Source organism: Rana temporaria, chromosome 5 (genome assembly GCF_905171775.1).
Source record: "Rana temporaria chromosome 5, aRanTem1.1, whole genome shotgun sequence".
Taxonomy (NCBI): Eukaryota; Metazoa; Chordata; class Amphibia; order Anura; family Ranidae; genus Rana; species Rana temporaria.
Genome location: NC_053493.1, coordinates 7543611 through 7566351, shown reverse-complemented (window position 1 = coordinate 7566351; position 22741 = coordinate 7543611). Strand labels below are relative to the sequence as shown.

At 51.9% G+C, this 22741-nt stretch overlaps 1 protein-coding gene across 1 annotated transcript in view; it reads right to left on the bottom strand.

Annotated features, from left to right (window-relative positions):
* The window catches only part of LOC120939721 (protein starmaker-like), a 54664-nt gene that overhangs the window by 16541 nt on the left and 15382 nt on the right, over positions 1–22741 (bottom strand). The window contains exon 2 of the mRNA XM_040352049.1: positions 17203–17303. Coding sequence (XP_040207983.1) covers positions 17203–17303 — 101 coding nt within the window. The remainder of the gene's footprint in view (positions 1–17202; positions 17304–22741) is intronic.

Genomic DNA, 22741 nt, shown 5'->3' with positions numbered 1-22741 from the left:
CACTGCCCAGGGGCCCCAGCTGCATTGGGGCCCTGCCCTTTCCCCAAAGCAGCTGGTTCTTGAGCCCAGGCTGCCCCTCTACATCGCAGATATCCCCCCAGCACTCTGACCCCTCTACACCCCAGACATCCCCCAAAGCACTCTGACCCCTCTACACCCCAGGTATCCCCCCAGCACTCTGACCCCTCTACACCCCAGATATCCCCCCAGCACTCTGACCCCTCTACATCCCAGATATCCCCCAGCACTCTGACCCCTCTACACCCTAGATATCCCCCCAGCACTCTGACCCCTCTACATCCCAGATATCCCCCCAGCACTCTGACCCCTCTACATCCCAGATATCCCCCAGCACTCTGACTTCTCTACACCCCAGATATCTCCTACCTACTTGATTTCTGTTTACCTGCACTGTCTCCATTGTAGGGGCCCCAGAGCATTACTTTGCCCAGGGGCCCATGATGCTATTAAGATGGCCCTGGCTGCTGTTAGAAATCATAGGGCCCCGTACAGCCTATCTGGCAGGGCCCCCCATGGGCACAGTGGCGACAATGGCATGGCACAGTGGCGACAATTGAGGGCATGGCACAGTGGCGACAATTGATGGGCACAGTGGCGACAATTGATGGCACAGTGGCTGCGTTTGATGGCATGGCACAGTGGCGACAATTAGTGGGCACAGTGGCTGTGTTTGATGGGCACAGTGGCGACAATTTTATGGCACAGTGGTGAAAATTTTATGGCACAGTGGCTGCGTTTGATGGGCACAGTGGCTGTTTTTGATTGGCACAGTGGCGGCAATTGATGGGCACAGTGGCTGTGTTTGTTTGCGCCCCCCCCCCAAAAACAATTTTGAGCACCAACCGCCACTGTCCTTATCCAAGCATGCCCCCCACCCCTCCTGGACCATACCAGGCGGCCACATGTCCTCAACATGTGGGCGGTGGGATCTTTGAGGCTCACCCCAAAGCACCTTGTCAACATTTTGATGGGGACAAGGGCCTCTTCCGGACAACCCTGGATGGTGGTTCAGGAAGCGCTGTACAGCCTATCTGGCAGGGCCCCCTAATTATCAAGACAATATTTTCACAAAAATATATACTAAAATCATTATTAGCGGACACAAACATAACAGAAAAGCTGTGTGAATTCGCTTTTTTCTAATTGTTTTTTTTTATTATTTATAATTAAAAATATATAATAATACATTTTTAAAATTATTTTATTTTACAGTGTTTAAAAATGATCCGATGGACGTGTCTGGGTTTGGCAGCTGCCAGGAGAACGGTATTTACCTGACTGCATTGTGCCAAGTGTAAAGTTTGGTGGAGGGGGGATTATGTTTTTTCAGGGGTTGGGCTTGGCCCCTCAGGGGTTGGGCTTGGCCCCTTAGTTCCAGTGAAGGGAACTCTTAAGGCGTCGGCATACCAAGACATTTTGGACTATTTCATGCTCCCAACTTTGTGGGAGGAGTTTGGGGACGGCCCCTTCCTGTTTCAACATGACTGAGCACCAGTGCACAAAGTAAGGTCCGTAAAGACATTAATGAGCGAGTTTGGGGTGGATGAACTTGACTGGCCTGCACACAATCCTGACCTCAACCCGATAGATCACCTTTGGGATAAATTAGAGCGGAGACGTACGAGCCAGACCTTCTCGTCCAACACCAGTGCCTGACCTCACAAATGCGTTTCTGGAAGAACGGTCAAACATTCCCTTAAGCCCTGTACACACGACCGGGATTCCCGGCGGTATAAAGTCCTCCGGCAATCCCGATGGGAAAACCGAGAACCTGCTTGGTAACTTTCCCCTGTACACACAAGAGGTTTTCCCGTCGAGAAAACTGCGGGGAGAGCTTTGGCCGGGAATCCCGGCCGTGTGTATGCTCCATCGCAGTATTTCCCCATAGGAAAACTGCAGGGTTTAAAGCCGGTGGGAATCCCGGCGGGAAAATAGAGAGCAGCTTCTCTATTTTCCCACCGGGATTCCCGGCAGTTTTCCTGTCGGGAAAACTGCGAGGAAGCGTACACATGGCCGATTTTCCTGGCCAAAAGCTCTCTTGGCAGTTTTCCTGGCAGGAAAAAACAGCCGTGTGTACGAGGCTTTAGACACACTCCTAAACCTTGTGGACGGCCTTCCCAGAAGAGTTGACGCTGTTATAGCTGCAAAGGGGCGGAGCCAACTCAATATTGAACCCAACGGACTTAAGCCTCGTACACGCGCTCGGTTTACTCGGCAAGAACCAGCAAGAAAACTGCTGGCAGAGCTTTCTTGCCGAGTAAACCGAGCGTGTGTACGAGGCTTTCAGGATTCTCGACAAAAAAAACTGCCCAGAATCTAGACAAGAAAAATGGAGAACATTTTCTCTTTTTTCTCGTCGTGAGATTCTCGGCAGTTTTCTTGCAGAGAAACCCGAGAGTGTGTATACTTACCTGGTCGCCGTGGAAGCCCGCGCATGCTCAAAATGACTTCAACGCATGCGCGGTAGCTTCCTAGGCATAGGTAGGGTGCAGCAAGATGGCGTCGTACGCCATGACGTCACTGTGTTCTTTCCTTTCAAGAGAACCGCGGTTCTTTTAAAAGGAGAGTCTGTACACTCGGGGCGGCAAGAGATTCTTGCCAAGAATCTTGTCTGGAAAAATTACGTTTTTTTTTTCTGACGAGATTCTTGCCCGTGTGTACAGGGCTTAAGACTGGGATGACATTATAGTTCATGCGTGTGTGTAAAGTCCATGGGCATCCGCTGAAATTTTTTTGGGGGGGGGGGGGGGCACTTCGGCAGCGGCGATACAGTCGCATTTAACCCTTTCTTCAAACGCTAGCGGGGGTTAAAAATGCCCGCTAACGCCCGAATAGCGCAGCTAAAATGATGGTAAAATGCCGCTTTTTAGCGGCGCTTTACCGATAACGCGGCCAGCTGGCAGTGTGAAATAGCTCTTGAGATAATTCAGCTTCACTCAATGCCCATATAAATATAGCCTAGAGAATGTACAGACCCCCCCCATTCTGCACAGACCCCACCATTCAGTACAGATGGACCCCCCCATTATGCACAGACCCCTCCATTCAGCACAGATGTACCCCCCTTCAGCACAGACCCCCCCAATCCGCACAGACCTCTCCATTCAGCACAGACCCCCCCTTCAGCACAGATAACCCCCTTTAAGCACAGACCCCCCTTCAGCACAGATGGACCCCACATTCAGCACAAACCCCCCCCTTCAGCACAGACGGACCCCCCTCCCCATCCCATTCAGTACTTCAGATCAGCCATCAGCACGGCACAGGCAGCAGGTTCCCTCCCCCTGTGTACACATAAACATTAGAGGGGGAGGCGGCTTCACTCTGTTCGCTGTGCCTGTGTGACATCCGGCCCGGGACTGCTCAGACAGCCCGCGGCCGCGAGACTCTTCAACACCGTCTTGATTTTCCAGGGGGGGGTCATTTGCCCCCCCTTGCCCTATGGAGCGGACGCCCATGCGGGTGTCCCAATACTTTTGGCAATATAGTGTATATATACTGTAGATTCTCTATGTAGCACTACCCCCAGAGGAACTGCTGGTTTGTTTTGGGTGGCACATTTACCTCGTGGCTTTCCCGAATTCAGAGGGGTGTATGGTGCATATAGCAGAAGTAACGGAATGTCCGCAAAAGGTGTCTCTTGATGTGCTCTTTATTACCCAGCCGGGTAAAAACAAAAAACTTGAGGTGAGGAAAGTAGAGTTGAAAGAAGAAGAAAGAAGAGCAGCAAATTCAGGCGTAGTAATAGGGAAACAGTCCTGCTCCCACGTGTAACACTTCTTGCGCCACTCCTGCTTGAGTGGGTATAGTGTACCCGGACAGACCTCTCTCACTGACCCGGCAGCCAGAAGCCTCTGCCACAGACCCTTCTGATTGTGGTTACGAAGATGAACCTCCTTAGTAGAATTACGCCTGGATCTCCTTCAAGTTGCCTTCAGGTACCAACTGACAGGTGGCCAGCCTCCCAGTGTCCGGATACCTCGATCCCCGGTGGATTGTCGAGACCCTATTGGATCGCCAGTCTCTCATTGGCTCTCCTCAGATGGACTCCCCACCGAACAGCTACACCGCTTGGGATCTTCAGGATTGGGAACCCAGTCGACCACTGGGTTCCCCGCCACAGCTCAAATGTTCCGTACCCACATGGTCCCGTAAACCAGGAACTCCGCGTGGCACGCACGCCCCCGGCCCAGTAGGCCATAACGCCAGGGCGCCAAGATGTGGCCACCCTTGAAGAAGAAGACCCAGAACTAATAGCGTCTGCCCCATAAATACCCTCCCCCAGCATGCACAGCGAGGCTCAACCCTCCTGATAGGCTGCTGGGGAAGAGCACCCAAGCCTTGACTCCACTGCTGCCATCTACTGCCCTGGGGTGGGAAGAACACCCCAGCACATTAGAATGAGCCCACAGCACAGGCAAGCTGAGACAGAGACCCAATTTGAACATATTAACCACTCAAGGACCGCCTCCTGCACATATACGTCGGCAGAATGGCACGGCTGGGCACAAGCACGTACCTGTACGTCCTCTTTAAGTGCCCAGCCGAGGGTCACGGGCGCGCGCCTGTGACCCGGTCCGAAGCTCCGTGACCGCGGCCGCAGGACCCGATCGCCGCTGGAGTCCCGCGATCGGTCCCCGGAGCTGAAGGACGGGGAGAGGTGAGTGTAAACACACCTTCCCCGTTCTTCACTGTGGCGCGGTCATTGATGGTCTGTTCCCTGATATACGGAAACACGATCAATGACGACACACGTCCAGCCCCGCCCCCCTACAGTTAGAAACACAGATGAGGTCCCACATAACCCCATTAGCGCCCCCTTGTGGTTAACTCCCAAACTGCAATTATCATTTTCACAGTAAACAATGCATTTTTAATGCATTTTTTGCTGTGAAAATGACAATGGTCCCAAAAATGTGTCAAAATTGTCCGATGTGTCCGCCATAATGTCGCAGTCACGAAAAAAATCGCTGATCGCCGCCATTAGTAGTAAAAAAAAAATAATACAAATGCAATAAAACTATCCCCTATTTTGTAAACGCTATAATTTTTTTTTACCAAAAATAGGTAGAAGAATACGTATCGGCCTAAACTGAGGGGAAAAAAAATTATATATAATTTGGGGGATATTTATTATAGCAAAAAGAAAAAAATATTGAATTTTTTTCAAAATTGTTGCTCTATTTTTGTTTATAGCGCAAAAAATAAAAACCGCAGGGGTGATCAAATACCACCAAAAGAAAGCTCTATTTGTGGGGAAAAAAGGACGCCAATTTCGTTTGGAAGCCACGTCGCACGAGCGCGCAATTGTCAGTTAAACCGACGCAGTGCCGAATCGCAAAAACTGGCCCGGTCCTTTACCTGCCTAAAGGTCCAGGTCTTAAACATACCTCCCAACATTTAATAAATCCAATGCGGGACATCTTGTTGAGCGGGGGAGGGGATCAAAGTTGTTGAGCGGGGGGGCGGGGATCAAAGTTGTTAACCGGGGGGGGGGGGGATCAGAGTTGTTGAGCGAGGGGGGGCCAGGGATCAGAGTTGTTGAGCGGGGGGGGCGGGGATCAGAGTTGTTGAGTGGGGGGGGCCGGGGATCAGAGTTGTTGAGCGGGGGGGGGCCGGGGATCAGAGTTGTTGAGCGGGGGGGCCGGGGATCAGAGTTGTTGAGCGGGGGGGGCCGGGGATCAGAGTTGTTGAGTGGGGGGGGGCCGGGGATCAGAGTTGTTGAGCGGGGGGGGCGGGGATCAGAGTTGTTGAGCGGGGGGGCCGGGGATCAGAGTTGTTGAGCGGGGGGGGGGGCCGGGGATCAGAGTTGTTGAGTGGGGGGGGGCCGGGGAACAGAGTTGTTGAGCGGGGGGGGCAGCCATCCGCCTGCAGCACCCCCTTCCACCTGCACCACAATCATCCACCATGGTCCGTATTTCCCGCACTGTGGTTGCGCGTATAGCGGTCATGTGCGGAGGCGGGACTTCTAGACTTTCGCAGACAGGCCAGCCCCACGACGCACATGACGCCAATACGCCCAATCACAGGCCAGGCAACGGACAACAAACATGGCGGGGGAAATCAAACATGGAGGCACGGAATGTCGCCACCCGTAATGTCGCGCCCGGGGCCCTGTGTTCCGGGAATCTAGTCTAGTCCGTGGGACCCCGGGACACACTTAAAATTCCGGGAGCATCCCGCGGAATCCGGGACGGTTGGGGGGTATGTCTTAAGTGGTTAACCAGATCAGAGATTAACTAACACTCTGATCTCCCTCTAAATTTAAATAGCCCCGGTACTTTGAAGTAACCAGGCGCTACATCTATAACAATCCACATTGGACAGGACTGCAGAAGTTCTGAGTATCAGTGGGTTTTGGGCACAGAAGGAGTTAAGTGTCCCCGGCGGCGGCGGGGCCCTCGGTGTTATGCAGAGAGTGTTGTGACTTAATAAGGGTCATAATGTGTTTTATTGGAAGATGTAATTACTGCAGCTTTGTGATCTTCTCACTGATGGCGACCACAGGATTATCAGAGGTCAGGAAACACTTCCCATCGGCGGTGACAGGGCCCCGGGCCCCGCTATCCATCAACTTCCTTATTTCTCACATTTGGGAAAATGATGAACTGCAGACACTGGTTGGTGGGAAGTCACAGGGACCTCCAGGACCCCTCCGGGACCCCTCTCCTCTCGTCTCGTCTGCATTTCACTTCCCAACTTTGGATTAACAAACTGCAATTATTTCCCTGCATGGAATGTAATGGAACCGATGGAATACCATTCAGAAGATTTATTCCTCCTCCCATCAACCAGAGACAATACTTGGGGGCCCCAGAACATTGACACCCTGACACTTAGGGGTTCCAGAGCAATGACATGTGTCATTGTTCTAGGACCTCCAAGTGTCAGGGTGCCAATGTTCTGGGACCCCCAAGTGTCAGGATACCAATGTTCTGGGACCCCCAAGTGTCAGGGTGTCATTGTTCTAGGACCTCCAAGTGTCAGGGTGTCATTGTTCTGGGACCCCCAAGTGTCAGGGTGTCAATGTTATGGGACCTCCAAGTGTCAGGGTGTCAATGTTTTGGGACCCCCATGTGTCAGGGTGCCAATGTTCTGGGACCCCCAAGTGTCAGGATACCAATGTTCTGGGACCCCCAAGTGTCAGGGTGTCATTGTTCTGGGACCCCCAAGTGTCAGGCTGTCATTGTTCTGGGACCCCCAAGTGTCAGGGTGTCAATGTTCTGGGACCCCCAAGTGTCAGGGTGCCAATGTTCTGGGACCCCTAAGTGTCAGGGTGTCATTGAACAATGTCATGCTGACACTTGGGGGTCCCAGAACAATGACACACTGATCACTGGGGGTCCCCAGAACAATGACACACTGACACTTGGGGGTCCCAGAACAATGACACACTGACACATGGGGGTCCCAGAACAATCACACCCTGACACATGGGGGTCCCAGAAAAATGACACCCTGACACTTGGGGGTCCCAGAACAATGACACCCTGACACTTGGGGGTCCCAGAACAATGACACACTGACACTTGGGGGTCCCAGAACAATGACACACTGACACTTGGGGGTCACAGAACAATGACACACTGACACTTGGGGGTCCCAGAACAATGACACCCTGACACTTGGGGGTCCCAGAACAATGACACACTGACACTTGGGGGTCCCAGAACAATGACGCCCTGACACTTGGGGGTCCCAGAACAATGACACACTGACACTTGGGGTCCCAGAACAATGACACACTGACACTTGGGGGTCCCAGAACAATGACACCCTGACACTTGGGGGTCACAGAGCAATGACACCCTGACACTTGGGGGTCCCAGAACAATGACACCCTGACAATTGGGGTCCCAGAACAATGACACACTGACACTTGGGGGTCTCAGAACAATGACACACTGACGATTGGGGATCCCAGAACAATGACACCCTGACACTTGGGGGTCCCAGAGCAATGACACACTGACACTTGGGGGTCCCAGAACAATCACACCCTGACACTTGGGGGTCACAGAACAATGACACCCTGACACTTGGGGGTCACAGAACAATGACACCCTGACACTTGCGGGTCCCAGAACAATGACACCCTGACATTTGGGGGTCCTAAAGCAATGGCACACTGACACTTGGGGGTCACAGAACAATGACACACTGACACTTGGGGGTCCCAGAACAATGACACCCTGACACTTGGGGGTCCCAGAACAATGACACACTGACACTTGGGGGTCCCAGAACAATGACGCCCTGACACTTGGGGGTCCCAGAACAATGACACACTGACACTTGGGGTCCCAGAACAATGACACACTGACACTTGGGGGTCCCAGAACAATGACACCCTGACACTTGGGGGTCACAGAGCAATGACACCCTGACACTTGGGGGTCCCAGAACAATGACACACTGACACTTGGGGGTCCCAGAACAATGACACACTGACACATGGGGGTCCCAGAACAATCACACCCTGACACATGGGGGTCCCAGAAAAATGACACCCTGACACTTGGGGGTCCCAGAACAATGACACCCTGACACTTGGGGGTCCCAGAACAATGACACACTGACACTTGGGGGTCTCAGAACAATGACACACTGACTATTGGGGGTCCCAGAACAATCACACCCTGACACTTGGGGTACCAGAACAATGACACCCTGACACTTGGGGGTCCCAGAACAATGACACCCTGACACTTGGGGGTCACAGAACAATGACACACTGACACTTGGGGGTCCCAGAACAATGACACACTGACACTTGGGGGTCACAGAACAATGACACACTGACACTTGGGGGTCCCAGAACAATGACACACTGACACTTGGGGGTCACAGAACAATGACACACTGACACTTGGGGGTCCCAGAACAATGACACACTGACACTTGGGGGTCACAGAACAATGACACACTGACACTTGGGGGTCCCAGAACAATGACACCCTGACACTTGGGGGTCCCAGAACAATGACACACTGACACTTGGGGGTCCCAGAACAATGACGCCCTGACACTTGGGGGTCCCAGAACAATGACACACTGACACTTGGGGTCCCAGAACAATGACACACTGACACTTGGGGGTCCCAGAACAATGACACCCTGACACTTGGGGGTCACAGAGCAATGACACCCTGACACTTGGGGGTCCCAGAACAATGACACCCTGACAATTGGGGTCCCAGAACAATGACACACTGACACTTGGGGGTCCCAGAACAATGACACACTGACACTTGGGGGTCTCAGAACAATGACACACTGACGATTGGGGATCCCAGAACAATGACACCCTGACACTTGGGGGTCCCAGAGCAATGACACACTGACACTTGGGGGTCCCAGAACAATCACACCCTGACACTTGGGGGTCACAGAACAATGACACCCTGACACTTGGGGGTCCTAGAACAATGACACCCTGACACTTGGGGGTCCCAGAGCAATGACACACTGACACTTGGGGGTCCCAGAACAATCACACCCTGACACTTGGGGGTCACAGAACAATGACACCCTGACACTTGGGGGTCACAGAACAATGACACCCTGACACTTGCGGGTCCCAGAACAATGACACCCTGACATTTGGGGGTCCTAAAGCAATGGCACACTGACACTTGGGGGTCCCAGAACAATGACACCCTGACACTTGGGGGTCCCAGAGCAATGACACACTGACACTTGGGGGTCCCAGAACAATCACACCCTGACACTTGGGGGTCACAGAACAATGACACCCTGACACTTGGGGGTCACAGAACAATGACACCCTGACACTTGCGGGTCCCAGAACAATGACACCCTGACATTTGGGGGTCCTAAAGCAATGGCACACTGACACTTGGGGGTCCCAGAACAATGACACCCTGACACTTGGGGGTCACAGAACAATGACACCCTGAAACTTGCGGGTCCCAGAACAATGACACCCTGACACTTGGGGGTCTCAGAACATTGGCACCCTGATACTTGGGGGTCCCAAAACATTGGCACCCTGATACTTGGGGGTCCCAGAACAATGACACACTGACACTTGGGGTCCCAGAGCAATGACACCCTGACACTTGGGGGTCTCAGAACAATGACACCCTGACACTTGGGGGTCCCAGAACAATGACACCCTGACACTTGGGGGTCTCAGAACAATGACACCCTGACACTTGGGGGTCCCAGAACAATGACACCCTGACACTTGGGGGTCCCAGAGCAATGACACACTGACACTTGGGGGTCCCAGAGCAATGACACACTGACACTTGGGGGTCCCAGAACAATCACACCCTGACACTTGGGGGTCACAGAACAATGACACCCTGACACTTGGGGGTCACAGAACAATGACACCCTGACACTTGCGGGTCCCAGAACAATGACACCCTGACATTTGGGGGTCCTAAAGCAATGGCACACTGACACTTGGGGGTCCCAGAACAATGACACCCTGACACTTGGGGGTCACAGAACAATGACACCCTGAAACTTGCGGGTCCCAGAACAATGACACCCTGACACTTGGGGGTCTCAGAACATTGGCACCCTGATACTTGGGGGTCCCAAAACATTGGCACCCTGATACTTGGGGGTCCCAGAACAATGACACACTGACACTTGGGGTCCCAGAGCAATGACACCCTGACACTTGGGGGTCTCAGAACAATGACACCCTGACACTTGGGGGTCCCAGAACAATGACACCCTGACACTTGGGGGTCTCAGAACAATGACACCCTGACACTTGGGGGTCCCAGAACAATGACACCCTGACACTTGGGGGTCACAGAGCAATGACACCCTGACACTTTTGGGTGGACTGTCTGTTTCAAACACAACCATACTAGAAGAAATTTGGGGTCAGCCATTTCTGTCCGGCTATCACGTCGATCCAGCGGCTTCTTGACTGTCCTGGACAAGTATAGGGATGAGGGACAAGTCTGGTCAGCTTGGCGCGGTGGTGAGACCTTGCAGCCGGCACCCATCGAGCGATCAGGCTGCAGTCACCATCCATTTTTCATAAAGTGAAGCAATCCTCTCACACGTGTTTATGAGTTTATTTCATGATAACGAAATCTAAGATGGAAGCCACGCGGATTTCTTCACACCTCCGCACCGAACATAATTGCCTGACTTGGCCCCGGCGCAGAGTCATCCCTCGCAATGATTTGATTCTGACAGTTCTCCCGGCTCTCGCCAATCCTGACAGACCAGCGTGGAACAAATCCTGTTTGGTGGTAATGCGGCGATCCCGGAGTAGAGGGACTTAAAACGACGGGAACTGCGAGTGGCTTAATAAGTTCCAGCAAGGGATTCTGGGAAAGCGCTCTGCGATACATTAAAAAATAAAGGATTTTCTCTCCTTTCATCTGAACGCTCAGTATGGTTACCTCTCCCACTCCGGCCGACTTAAATCACGCGATGAGTAGACGCGGGAGGGTAATCCGCCTGAGATACGCGCAGTTACACCATAAAATGTTTCAGAATTAAAAATACATTTTCCATTGCGATGTCTCAATCTCGCTCTCGTTAATGATGCATGTAATTGCTGCTCTCCTTTTATAGCAATCACAGTTTAGTACATAATAAAATTAAGAATTTATTTCCATGGTCCGCCATCTTGGAGGAAATGTCTTAAACTTTTTAAGAGTTGAAAGATGATTGAAAATAACTCAATATACACATCTACAGTAACTGCAAAGCCTATGTGAATACCGAACCCAGGCATGTACTGGCTATGGGGACAACCAGGGCCGGTCTTAGGTGTTCAGGCGCCCTGTGCGAGCCAATCGTGTGGCGCCCGCCCCAAATGGCCCCTGTAAATTAAAGTATAGGGCCGGCTGGGGCGATATAGGGCAGGTTGTGGTGATATAGGGCACACTGATGGGGCAGGCTGAGGTGGCATAGGGCAAGTTGCGGTGGCATAGGGCAGGTTGGGGTGGTATAGAGCAGGTTGCGGTGGCATGGGGCAGGTTGGGGTGGTAAAGGGCAGGCTGGGGTGGTAAACGGCAGGCTGGGGTGCTATAGGGCAGGCTGGGGTGCTATAGGGCAGGCTGGGGTGGCATAGGGCAAGTTGCGGTGGCATAGGGCAGCCTGGGGTGGTAAAGGGCAGGCTGGGGTGGTATGGTGCCAGGTCAGGACTCTATGTAGGGACATGTGAAGCAGTGCAGTAACTTAACTTACAGCATGCCTGGAAATGCTGCTGTGTCCTAGTTTCTTTCTCCTTCAGCTGTGGGATCAGCCAGAGAGAAGGAGTCTGTGGGAGGAGTGGAGGAGGCAGCCACACCCCCAGCTACGCCCACCAACTCAGGCTGCCTCCGGAGACATTGGAGATCCTCAAGGGACAGCATTAGACGGGGGAGTGTTACAGGCAGCCCCTCCCCCCTCACACCGCTGGAAGGACTTGGGAAACAGCGCGGCGGCTGTGAGCTGCGGAGAGAGACACCAACAAGGGGGAGGAGGAGGGAAGCACTCTGGCGCTTGAGCGCCCCCACCTCTGTGGCGCCTGGGTGAACTGCACCCCGTCTAGGATCAGCCCTGATGTGACTCACATTCTGCGAGCTGTGATGGCCGCATGGCGCCCCTGTTGGTCATGGCGCCCTGTGCTGCCACACAGCACGCACACCCCAAATGCCGGCCCTGGGGACAAACTGGGAGTTTCCCGGTGGGCTGATGGCTCAGTGGGCCAGTTTCAGTGACCGCCGCCCCCGTTCCGCTTCTCTGACCCCCACTGCAGCGCTCACCTCCTCTCCCTGGCTAGTTGTGCGGTTCATGCTGAATATAGACATGATCCTCAGGAGTCGGCACTGAGAAGCTCATTGTATGATCCAGAAGGAAGGCAGCCAATCACAGCTGTAACATAACCTTCCTCGGCACTCGTTCTCCTGGTCTTTCCTTCCCCCCGGGTCTCCATCTAGATCCCCAGCCGACAGGATGGAGAGCGGGGGGAAGGAAAGACCAGGAGAACGAGAGTCGAGGAAGGTTATGTTACAGCTGTGATTGGCTGCTCTCCTTCTGGATCATAGCCAGGGAGAGGAGGCGAGCACTACGGGAGATCAGAGGTGCATGTGGGGGACCAGAGGAGCATGTGGGGGACCAGAGGAGCACGTGGGGGTCCAGAGGAGCATGGGGGGACCAGAGGAGCACAGGGGACAGAGGAACATGTGGGGTACCAGAGAAGCGGGGGGGGGGTACCAGAGGAGCGGGGGGGGGGTACCAGAGGAGCACATGGGAGCATGTGGGGGACCAGAGAAGCATGTGAGGGCTCAAAGGAGCACGTGAAGGACCAGAGGAGCACAGGTGGACCAACGGAGCACATGGCACCAGAGGAGCAGGGGGACCAGACAAGCATGGGGGGACCAGAGAAACAGGGGGGACCAGAGGAGCACGGGTGGACCAGAGGAGCATCGGAGGGACCAGAGGAGCACGGGGGGGGACCAGAGGAGCATAGGGGGACCAGAGGAGCATCGGAGGGACCAGAGGAGCACGGGGGGACCAGAGGAGCATGGGCGGGACCAGAGGAGCACAGGGGGGACCAGAAAGAGCACAGAGCAGGGGACAGTCAGCTGACTCAACAGCTATGGCCTGTTTCCCACTTTCCTGCCTAATTTTGTCCCATGAGGAGGGGCGAACTGATTCTTTGCCCCCAGGTGAAAGAATGTCTAGCTTCGCCACTGGTACTGCCTATAAGTGAAATAAAGTAGAACGGCTAATGGCGAGTGAAGGGGGGGGGGGGGGCTGATATGGGAGAGACCTGTCACCTGTCAAAGTGGGCGGGTCTGGATAAAGTCCAGGGCCAATTTTTGTCCCAGTCCAGTCCTGACCGAACCTGAGAGTTCATGATCAGTGTCAGAACCTAGAACTAGAACCCTCAGGGCCCTGGTGCAACGAAACCATGAAAATTTCTTCTTTTCTCCCCCCGGAGCCCCTCCACCCCCTTTTCATATCCCCCGCCCGCTCAGTGTAGTTTTTCCATCTCTAGCACAAGTAACATTTGTTGTGTTATTGTGGTTTTGGGTGCCATATTGTTGAAGACCAACTCCACTCTGTGTATATGGGCAGACTTCAACAAATTGGCAACGGCAATGAAGACATCAGCTTGGCATGGAGGCCGGGCTCCGTAGTGATGGAGAGCTGAAGGATAGATGTCCCGTCCAGGCCAGCTGGATTGCGGCTCCGCAGACGTTCGAATTTTGAAAACTGGTCATTTTTCTCCTTCTTTGATGTGCGCTGATGTGGCTGCACTGATGGGCACTGATAGGCTGCACTGATGGACACTGATAAGGTGGCAGTGGCACTGATGAGGCGGCACTGATAGGCTGCACTGATAAGGTAGTGCTGATGGGCACTGATGAGCTGGCACTGAAGGGCAACATTGAGTTGGCACTGAGAGGCAACACAGAAATGGCACTGATGGTTGGCATTGATGGTTGGCACTGATGGGCACTGATAGGCAGCACTGAACAGTGGCACTGATGATGAGGCACTTATGGGCATTGATTGGCAGCACTGGTGGGCATTGATATGTGGCATGGTGGGCAAAGGTAGGTAGCACTGTGGGCACTGATAGGCACTAATAGGCTGCACTGATAAGGTAGTGCTGATGGGCACTGATGAGCTGTCACTGAAGGGCAACATTGAGTTGGCACTGAGAGGCAGCACTGAAAAGTGGCACTGATGGTTGGCATTGTTGGTTGGCACTGATGGGCACTGATAGGTGGCACTGGTAGGCAGCTCTGTTCAGTGGCACTGATGAGGCACTTACAGGCATTGATTGGCAGCACTGGTGGGCACTGCCAGGTGGCACTGGTGAGCAAAGGTAGGTAGCACTGGTGGGCACTGGCAGGTGGCACTGGTGGGCACAGACCTGGCAGCGGCGGATCTCTGTGTGAGGGACCGATGTCCCACTGACAGAAGCCGGTAATCAGCTTTTTTTTTTTACCTCACGCTGACAGAACTGATTACCGATATTCTGTTTACATCACACGATCAGCTGTCATTGGCTGACAGCTGATCAGCTGATCACATGGTAAGGGGCTAGGATCGGCCCCTTACTCCGATCTGTGATCAGCCGAGTCTCATAGACTCGGTGATCACAGAGCGTGCCGCGGCAGGGACGCGCTGACATCTATTGACGGCCTCCTGGCAATTAAGGCCCACACTGTAGCCATCATTCGGTTATGGCACGGGCGGGAGGGGGTTAAAGGAAACCTAGGATCTAGTGGTCCAGTGCCGGAGGGTGTGTGTGCCCATGCTCAATGGTTCCCTTGTCTTGATATCGTCCCTTCACATTGCTGGGACCAATCGGAAACATTCATGCCTTCCACACATGGAGGACCTGACCTTGCATTAGGAGAGTTTGAAGCGGGATGTATCAGATGGTCTGCACTGTTTATAGCAGGAGAGAAGCCCAGACTGTGTGGGCCAGATTCTCGTAGACTGGCGTATCTTCGCGGCGGCGTAACGTATCTGATTTACGTTAAGCCGCCGCAACTTACAAGGGCAAGTGCTGTATTCTCAAAGCACTTGCTCCGTAAGTTGCGGCGGCGTAGCGTAAATCGGCCGGCGTAAAGCCCGCCTAATTCAAATGTGGAAAGGGGGGGGGCGTGTTTTATGTTAATCAACTGTGACCCGACGTGATTGACGTTTTTCACGAACGGCGCATGCGCCGTCCGTGGAAATCTCCCAGTGTGCATTGCTCCTAATACGCCGCAAGGACGTATTGGTTTTGACGTGGACGTAAATGACAACCAGCCCCATTCATGGACGACTTACGCAAACAACTTAAATTTTAAAATTTTCGACGCGGGAACGACGGCCATACTTAACATTGGCTGCGCCTCATAGACCCAGGGGCAACTTTACGCCTGGAAAAGCCTAACGTAAACGTTGTAACTTTACTGCATCGGCCGCGCGTACGTTCGGGAATTCGCGTATCTAGCTAATTTGCATACTCGATGGGGAAATCGATGGAAGCGCCACCTAGCGGGCAAAAAAAAATTGCAGTTAAGATCCGACGGCGTAAGAGACTTACGCCTGTCGGATCTAATGAATATCTATGCGTAACTGATTCTAAGAATCAGGCGCGTAGATACAATGGCGCTAGGCAGAGATACGACGGCGTATCTGGAGATGCGCCGTCGTATCTCTTTTGAGAATCTGGGCCTGTGTGTCTATATGTCCAGCAAATCATGGACAACTATGAACAGAATATGTAGACATGGCCTTTGTGTGGACACATGGAAGAGGAACCGAGTTCCTTTGTGTGGACATATAGAAGAGGAACTGAGTACCATAAAAACAACTTTATTATGTACCATCCATTACAAATCTATTACATAACATTAAAAATGACTCTCGAAACGCAGATTCACAATGTGCAAAGATTCTGATTACAGTTCACATGTGGAATCCTATTATATAACTTCATGTAAAGCTTTAGAGCAACCCTTTCACAACCCTTTCAACCCGAAGGAACCCTTAAAACAACTTTCCAGTCTCAGGGAACCCCTGATAACGATGCCTATATCTACAACTCATGATACGTTAGTGTGATCGCCAGTGGGAAGTATGCTCCTCCTTACACTTGTGGTCATTGGTGAGAATTCACCCCTTACAGATAGCTAAAAAAGATCAAAGGTGTCAGTGGGAACTTATCTGAGAGGCAGGACCTGCTCGTTGCTCAAGGAACCCCTAGCAACCTCTGGAGGAACCCTAGGGCTCCATGGAACCCTGGTCAAGGAAGTATGCTCCTTAGACTTGTAGTCATTGGGTAGAATTCCCCCCTTACAGAAAGCCATAAAGATCAATGGTTTCAGTGGGAACTTATCTGAGAGGCAGGAGTTGCTCATTGCCCAAAGAAGCCCTAGCAACCTCTGGAGGAACCCTAGGACCCCATGGAACCCTGGTTGAGGAAGTATGTTCCTCACACTTGTGGTCATTGGGAATAATTCAGCCATTACAGATAGTCATAAAGATCAATGGTGTCAGTGGGAACTTATCTGAGAGGCAGGACCTGCTCGTTGCTCAAGGAACCCCTAGCAACCTCTGGAGGAACCCTAAGGCTCCATGGAACCCTGGTCAAGGAAGTATGCTCCTTAGACTTGTGGACATTGGGAAGAATTCCCCCCTTACAGAAAGCCATAAAGATCAATGGTGTCAGTGGGAACTTACCTGAGAGGCAGGACCTGCTCATTGCCCATAGAACCCCCAGCAACCTCTGGAGGAACTCTAGGACCCCATGGAACCCTGATTGAGGAAGTATGTTCCTTATACTTGTGGTCATTGGGAAGAATTCAGCCATTACAGATAGTCATAAAGATCAATGGTGTCAGTGGGAATTTATCTGAGAGTCAGAAGTTACTCATTGCCCAATGAACCCCTAGCAACCTCTTGAGGAACCCTAGGGCTCCATGGAACCCTGGTCAAGGAAGTATGAACCTTACACTTCTGGTCATTGGGAAGAATTACCTCCTTACATATATCCAAAACAATCAATAGTGTCAGTAGGAATGTAAGGGCTTACCTTGTGTGGAGCCCATATTGCAGGTTTGTATGCTAACCCTTACAAATACACACAGCCCACAGTAATAAGGTAAGACACTACCTGGGCTGTAAGTCTGTGCAAGGGGGCTTGATAGGGATTTGCCAAGTATAGTCAAAGTATAGCCGTGGTCCAGGATTCCAGAGAGAGTCAGGTAACTACTGACGGAAAGTTCAGGGTTTGCAGACAGGAACCAAAGACAAGTCCGGGGCACAAGCCGTGGGTCAAGGGCTGGAGAAGGCAGGGAAAATCCGAAAGTACAGGCCGGGGTCAAAGGGCAGGAGACCGCAGCATTCCAGGGTACATAAGCCAAAAGGGTCAGAAGCCGGGGTCAGTCTTGTAGGCTGAAGACAACCACAGGAACCGTTGGCACAGACAGGACCATCAGAGAACAATGAACTGACACATCCCTCATAGTGAGGCAGGGCTTTATACCCTGGTTGATTAGGAAACCTGCCTCAGCTGGACCAGGATAGACAAGTGCAGATTGTAGGGAGATCCAGAGACAGGCAATCAGCACATAGTTCAGAACCAGGCTCCGACGGACAGCAAGCAGAATATCAACTGAGAAGTGGCTCAGAGGCAAAGACCCGGAGCAGCAACAGAGAGGTCCCGGGTTCAATTCCACCCAGAGCCACCTGGGGCGTGACCACGCCTCGCCGTCCGCTCGGCACGGCAGCGATCGTGACAAGGAACTTATCTGAGAGGCAGGACTGGCTCATTGCCCAAGGAACCCCTAGAAACCTCTGGGGGAACCCTAGGGCTCAATGGAACCCTGATTGAGGAAGTATGCTCCTTACACTTGTGGTCATTGGGAAGAATTCCCCCCCTTACAGATAGCCATAACGATCAATGGTGTCAGTGGGAACTTATCTGAGGGGCAGAAGTTGCTCATTGCTCAAGGAACCCTTAGCAACCTCTGGAGGAACCATAGGGCTCCATGGAACCCTGATTGAGGAAGTATGTTCCTTACACTTGTTGTCATTGGGAAGAATTCACCCCTTACAGATAGTCATAAAGATCAATGGTGTCAGTGGGAACTTATCTGAGAAGTTACTCATTGCCCAAGGAACTCCTAGCAACCTCTTGAGGAATCCTAGGGCTCCATGGAACCCTGGTCAAGGAAGTATGCACCTTACACTTGTGGTCATTGGGAAGAATTACCCCCTTACAGATAGCCATAAAGATCAATAATGTCAGTAGGAACTTATCTGAGAGGCAGGACTGGCTCATTGCCCAAGGAACCCCTGGCAACCTCTGGGGGAACCTTAGGGCTCAATGGAACCCTGTGTCAGGTCACCAGGGATGCACCACAGGGTAGTGAACCCTATGGCTGACTGTTGCGATCAGAGAGGAAGCGTGAGCCCAAGATTCCTCAGGGCGCGGAGTCTAAGACACAGCTTTGTGTTCACCAGAGCCTCTGCTGGTGAGGATGGCCTTCACTGCAGCTGGATCCAGGTCGCGACCACTGGGGTCCCCAAGGTCACGCTCCACAGGGAGAGGGGGCAGCAACCAGGACAAGCGATAGTGATGGGTAAGCAACAGGCAGACAAAGGGTAAACAAGGAACAGGCCAAGGGTCAGGGAAACAGGAGAAGTCAGAGACGAGCCAAGGTCGGTACACAGGAAGGTAAATGTAACACAATGCAGACAGGAACAACTACAAACAAAGGTTGAACAGCACTGCAGACCTGTAGTGCAACCATTAATATAGACTTCCTGGGATGGCCTGGGTGGGGCCATACAGGGAGGAAGGTGATAAAAGACAGCCAGAAAGAGGGTCAGGCCTCTAATGAACACATGAGACAGGTAAGCTGCCAGACTTTATTGCATATCCATGACACCCTGATTGAGGAAGTATGCTCCTTAGACTTGTGGTCATTGGGAAGAATTCCCCCCTTACAGATAGCCATAAAGATCAATGGTGTCAGTGGGAACTTATCTGAGGGGCAGAAGTTGCTCATGGCTCAAGGAACCCCTAGCAACCTCTGGAGGAACCCTAGGGCTCCATGGAACCCTGATTGAGGAAGTATGCTCCTTACACTTGTGGTCATTGGGAAGAATTCCCCCCTTACAGATAGCCATAAAGATCAATGGTGTCAGTGGGAACTTATCTGAGAGGCAGGACCGGCTCATTGCCCAAGGAACTCTTAGCAACCTCTCTGGAGGAACCCTAGGGCTCCATGGAACCCTGATTGAGGAAGTATGCTCCTTACACTTGTGATCATTGGAAATAATTCACCCCTTACAGATAGCCAAAAAGATCAATGGCGTCAGTGGGAACTTATCTGAGAGGCAAAAGTTGCTCATTGCTCAAAGAACCAAGCAACCTCTGGAGGAACCCAAGGGTACCATGGAACCCTGGTTGAGAAACCCTGTTCTAGAAGCATCCCCCAAGAATGTTTTATAAAGGACTTTTAGCCCAAAAAAATAGAAAGTGTCCACGCCTATGGCCTTCCATAGAGTTTAGCGCTATGTTAGAGGTTTGCTGGCTTCCCGTTGGGTTTACTGAATCTCCTGGAAACTGAACTTTGCCTGATTCAGGGCCAGACATGGACAGTCATAGCAGGAGAGCCACAATGTGAATGACAATCAGGGCCGCTCCACAGTCAGGCCGCGTCCCCTGAGTCAGTAAAGCGTATAACGCTCTGGCGGGGCGGCGAAGTCACAAGGTGATCCAGGTGATTGAGCGTTAGAACGCCGCGTACTTGACGGGATGCTCCGTGGCATCAGTTTTTTTTTTTTTTCGGGCCGCCGTCCTTCATACTCTTCCAATCTCCATAAATGACGCTAATTAGTAAGCCGACCACTCAATTAATTAGGCGGGGAGCTTAATTATGACAGAGTACATTAGCCGCCACAGGCCCGCGTCCGGACGACATTAGCGTCAGGTCCTGTTCAGTAACAATTTGATTTGAGAGGGGGTTTATCGAGCAGAAAAGACACATGATGAGATTAAAGTCATCGGTTAGTGGAGTTTAGTGATATTGGCGGGGCCGTGGGCGCTGCGCATAAAGAGATGGAGACTGATCAGATGCAATTCTCGTTAGTGAGCCAAGGCAGAAACAGCAAATTAATACCGGGCCAAACTGGGTGGGGGGGCTCTAAAAGAAGATGGGTTCCTCCAATCAACGGGGAATGGAAGGAGCACGCCATGGAGAAAAAGTAGGGGTATTAACCACTTCACCCCCGGACCATTTGGCTGCCAAATGACTAGGCAACTTTTTGCGATTCGGCACTGCGTCACTTTAACTGACAATTGCGCGGTCGTGCGACGTGGCTCCCAAACAAAATTGACGTCCTTTTTTTCCCACAAATAGAGCTTTCTTTTGGCGGCATTTGATCACCTCTGTGGTTTTTATTTTTTGCGCTATAAACAAAAATAAAGCGACAATTTTAATAAAAAAGCAATATTTTTTACTTTTTGCTATAATAAATATCTCCAATTTTTTTTTAAAAAAGCTAATCTTAGGCAAGTTTACGTATTCTTCTACATATTTTTGGTAAAAAAAAAAAAAATCGCAATAAGCGCTTATTTATTGGTTTGCGCAAAAGTTATAGGGCCAGATTCAGATACATTGGTGTATCTTTCTGGGTGGCGTAACGTATCTCAGATACGTTACGGCGCCGTAAATTAGGGCCCAAGTTCCGTATTCAGAAAGAACTTGGGCCCTAAGTTACGGCGGCGTAACGTATGTGTGTCGGCGTAAGCCCGCCTAATTCAAATGTGGATGATGTGGGCGTGTTTTATTTAAATTACATGTTCCCCCTCGCGTATTTGACGTTTTTTACGAACGGCGCATGCGCCGTCCGTGAAAGTATCCCAGTGCGCATGCTTCAAATTACGCCGCAAATAGTCAATGCTTTAGACGTGAACGTAACTTACGCACAGCCCTATTCGTGTACGACTTACGCAAACGACGCAAAATTCGGAAGCGCCCCTAGCGACCAGCTTAAATATGCACCCTAACATACGACGGCGTAGGAGACTTACGCCGCTCGTATCTAGGCAACAGTGAGGCGTATCTGATTCTTTGAATCAGGTGCAGAGATGCGACGCCTCACACTCAGAGTTACGACGGCGTATCTCCTTTGTGAATCTGGGCCATAGCGTCTACAAAATAGTGGATAGTTTTACGGCATTTTTATTATAATTTTTTTTTTTTTACTAGTAGTGGCGGCGGTCTGCGATTTTTATCGTGACTGCGAGATTATGGTGGACACATCGGACACTTTTGACAGCATTTTTAGGACCATTGGGCTGGATTCAAGAAGCAATTTCGCCTGTGCAACCATAAGTTACACAGCGCAATTGCTTACTTGCCCCGGCGTAACGAATGCTCCTGATTCAGGAACCTTGTTACGCTGACTGCAGCCTAAGATATACGCGGCATAAGGCCCTTATGCCCGCATATCTTAGGCTGCATTCTTGCGATGGCCCGCTAGGGGGCGCTCCCATTGTGATCAGCGTATAGTATGCAAATTGCATACCAACGCCGATTCACAACGTTGCGCGAGCCCTACGTACGCAGTTTACGTCGTTTCCGTACGGCGGTTTTCGCGTAAGGCTGCCCCTGCTATTAGCAGGCGTAGCGAATGTTACGTATACCCGTCGTTCCCGCGTCGCGAAATTTAAAATTTACGTAGTTTGCGTGATTCGTGAATGGCGCGCTGGACGCCATTCACGTTCACTTTGAAGCAAATGACGTCCTTGCGACGTCATTTGCCGCAATGCACGTCGGGAAAGTTTCCCGACGGAGCATGCGCTCTACGATCTGTGCGGGAACGCACCTAATTTAAATGATTCCCGCCCCCTACGGGATCATTTAAATTGCGCGCGCTTCCCCCGGGCATTTTGCCGGCGCGCCCACGCAATTTACGGAGCTGCTGCTCCGTGAATCAAGGGCAGCGCAGTAAATTTGCGGGGGCGCAGGGCAAAAACGTTGCCCTGCGCCTCCGCAAATAAAGCGCAAATTTACCTGAATCTACCCCATTGTTTTTCACAGCGATCAGTGCTATAAAAATGCACTGATTACTGTAAAAATTACACTGGCAGTGAAGGGGGCTAACCACTAGGGGGCGCTGACGGGGTTAAGTGTGTCCTAGGGAGTGATTCTAACTGGTAGGGGGAGGAGCTACCAGTGACTCGTCAGCGATCACAGAGAACAGT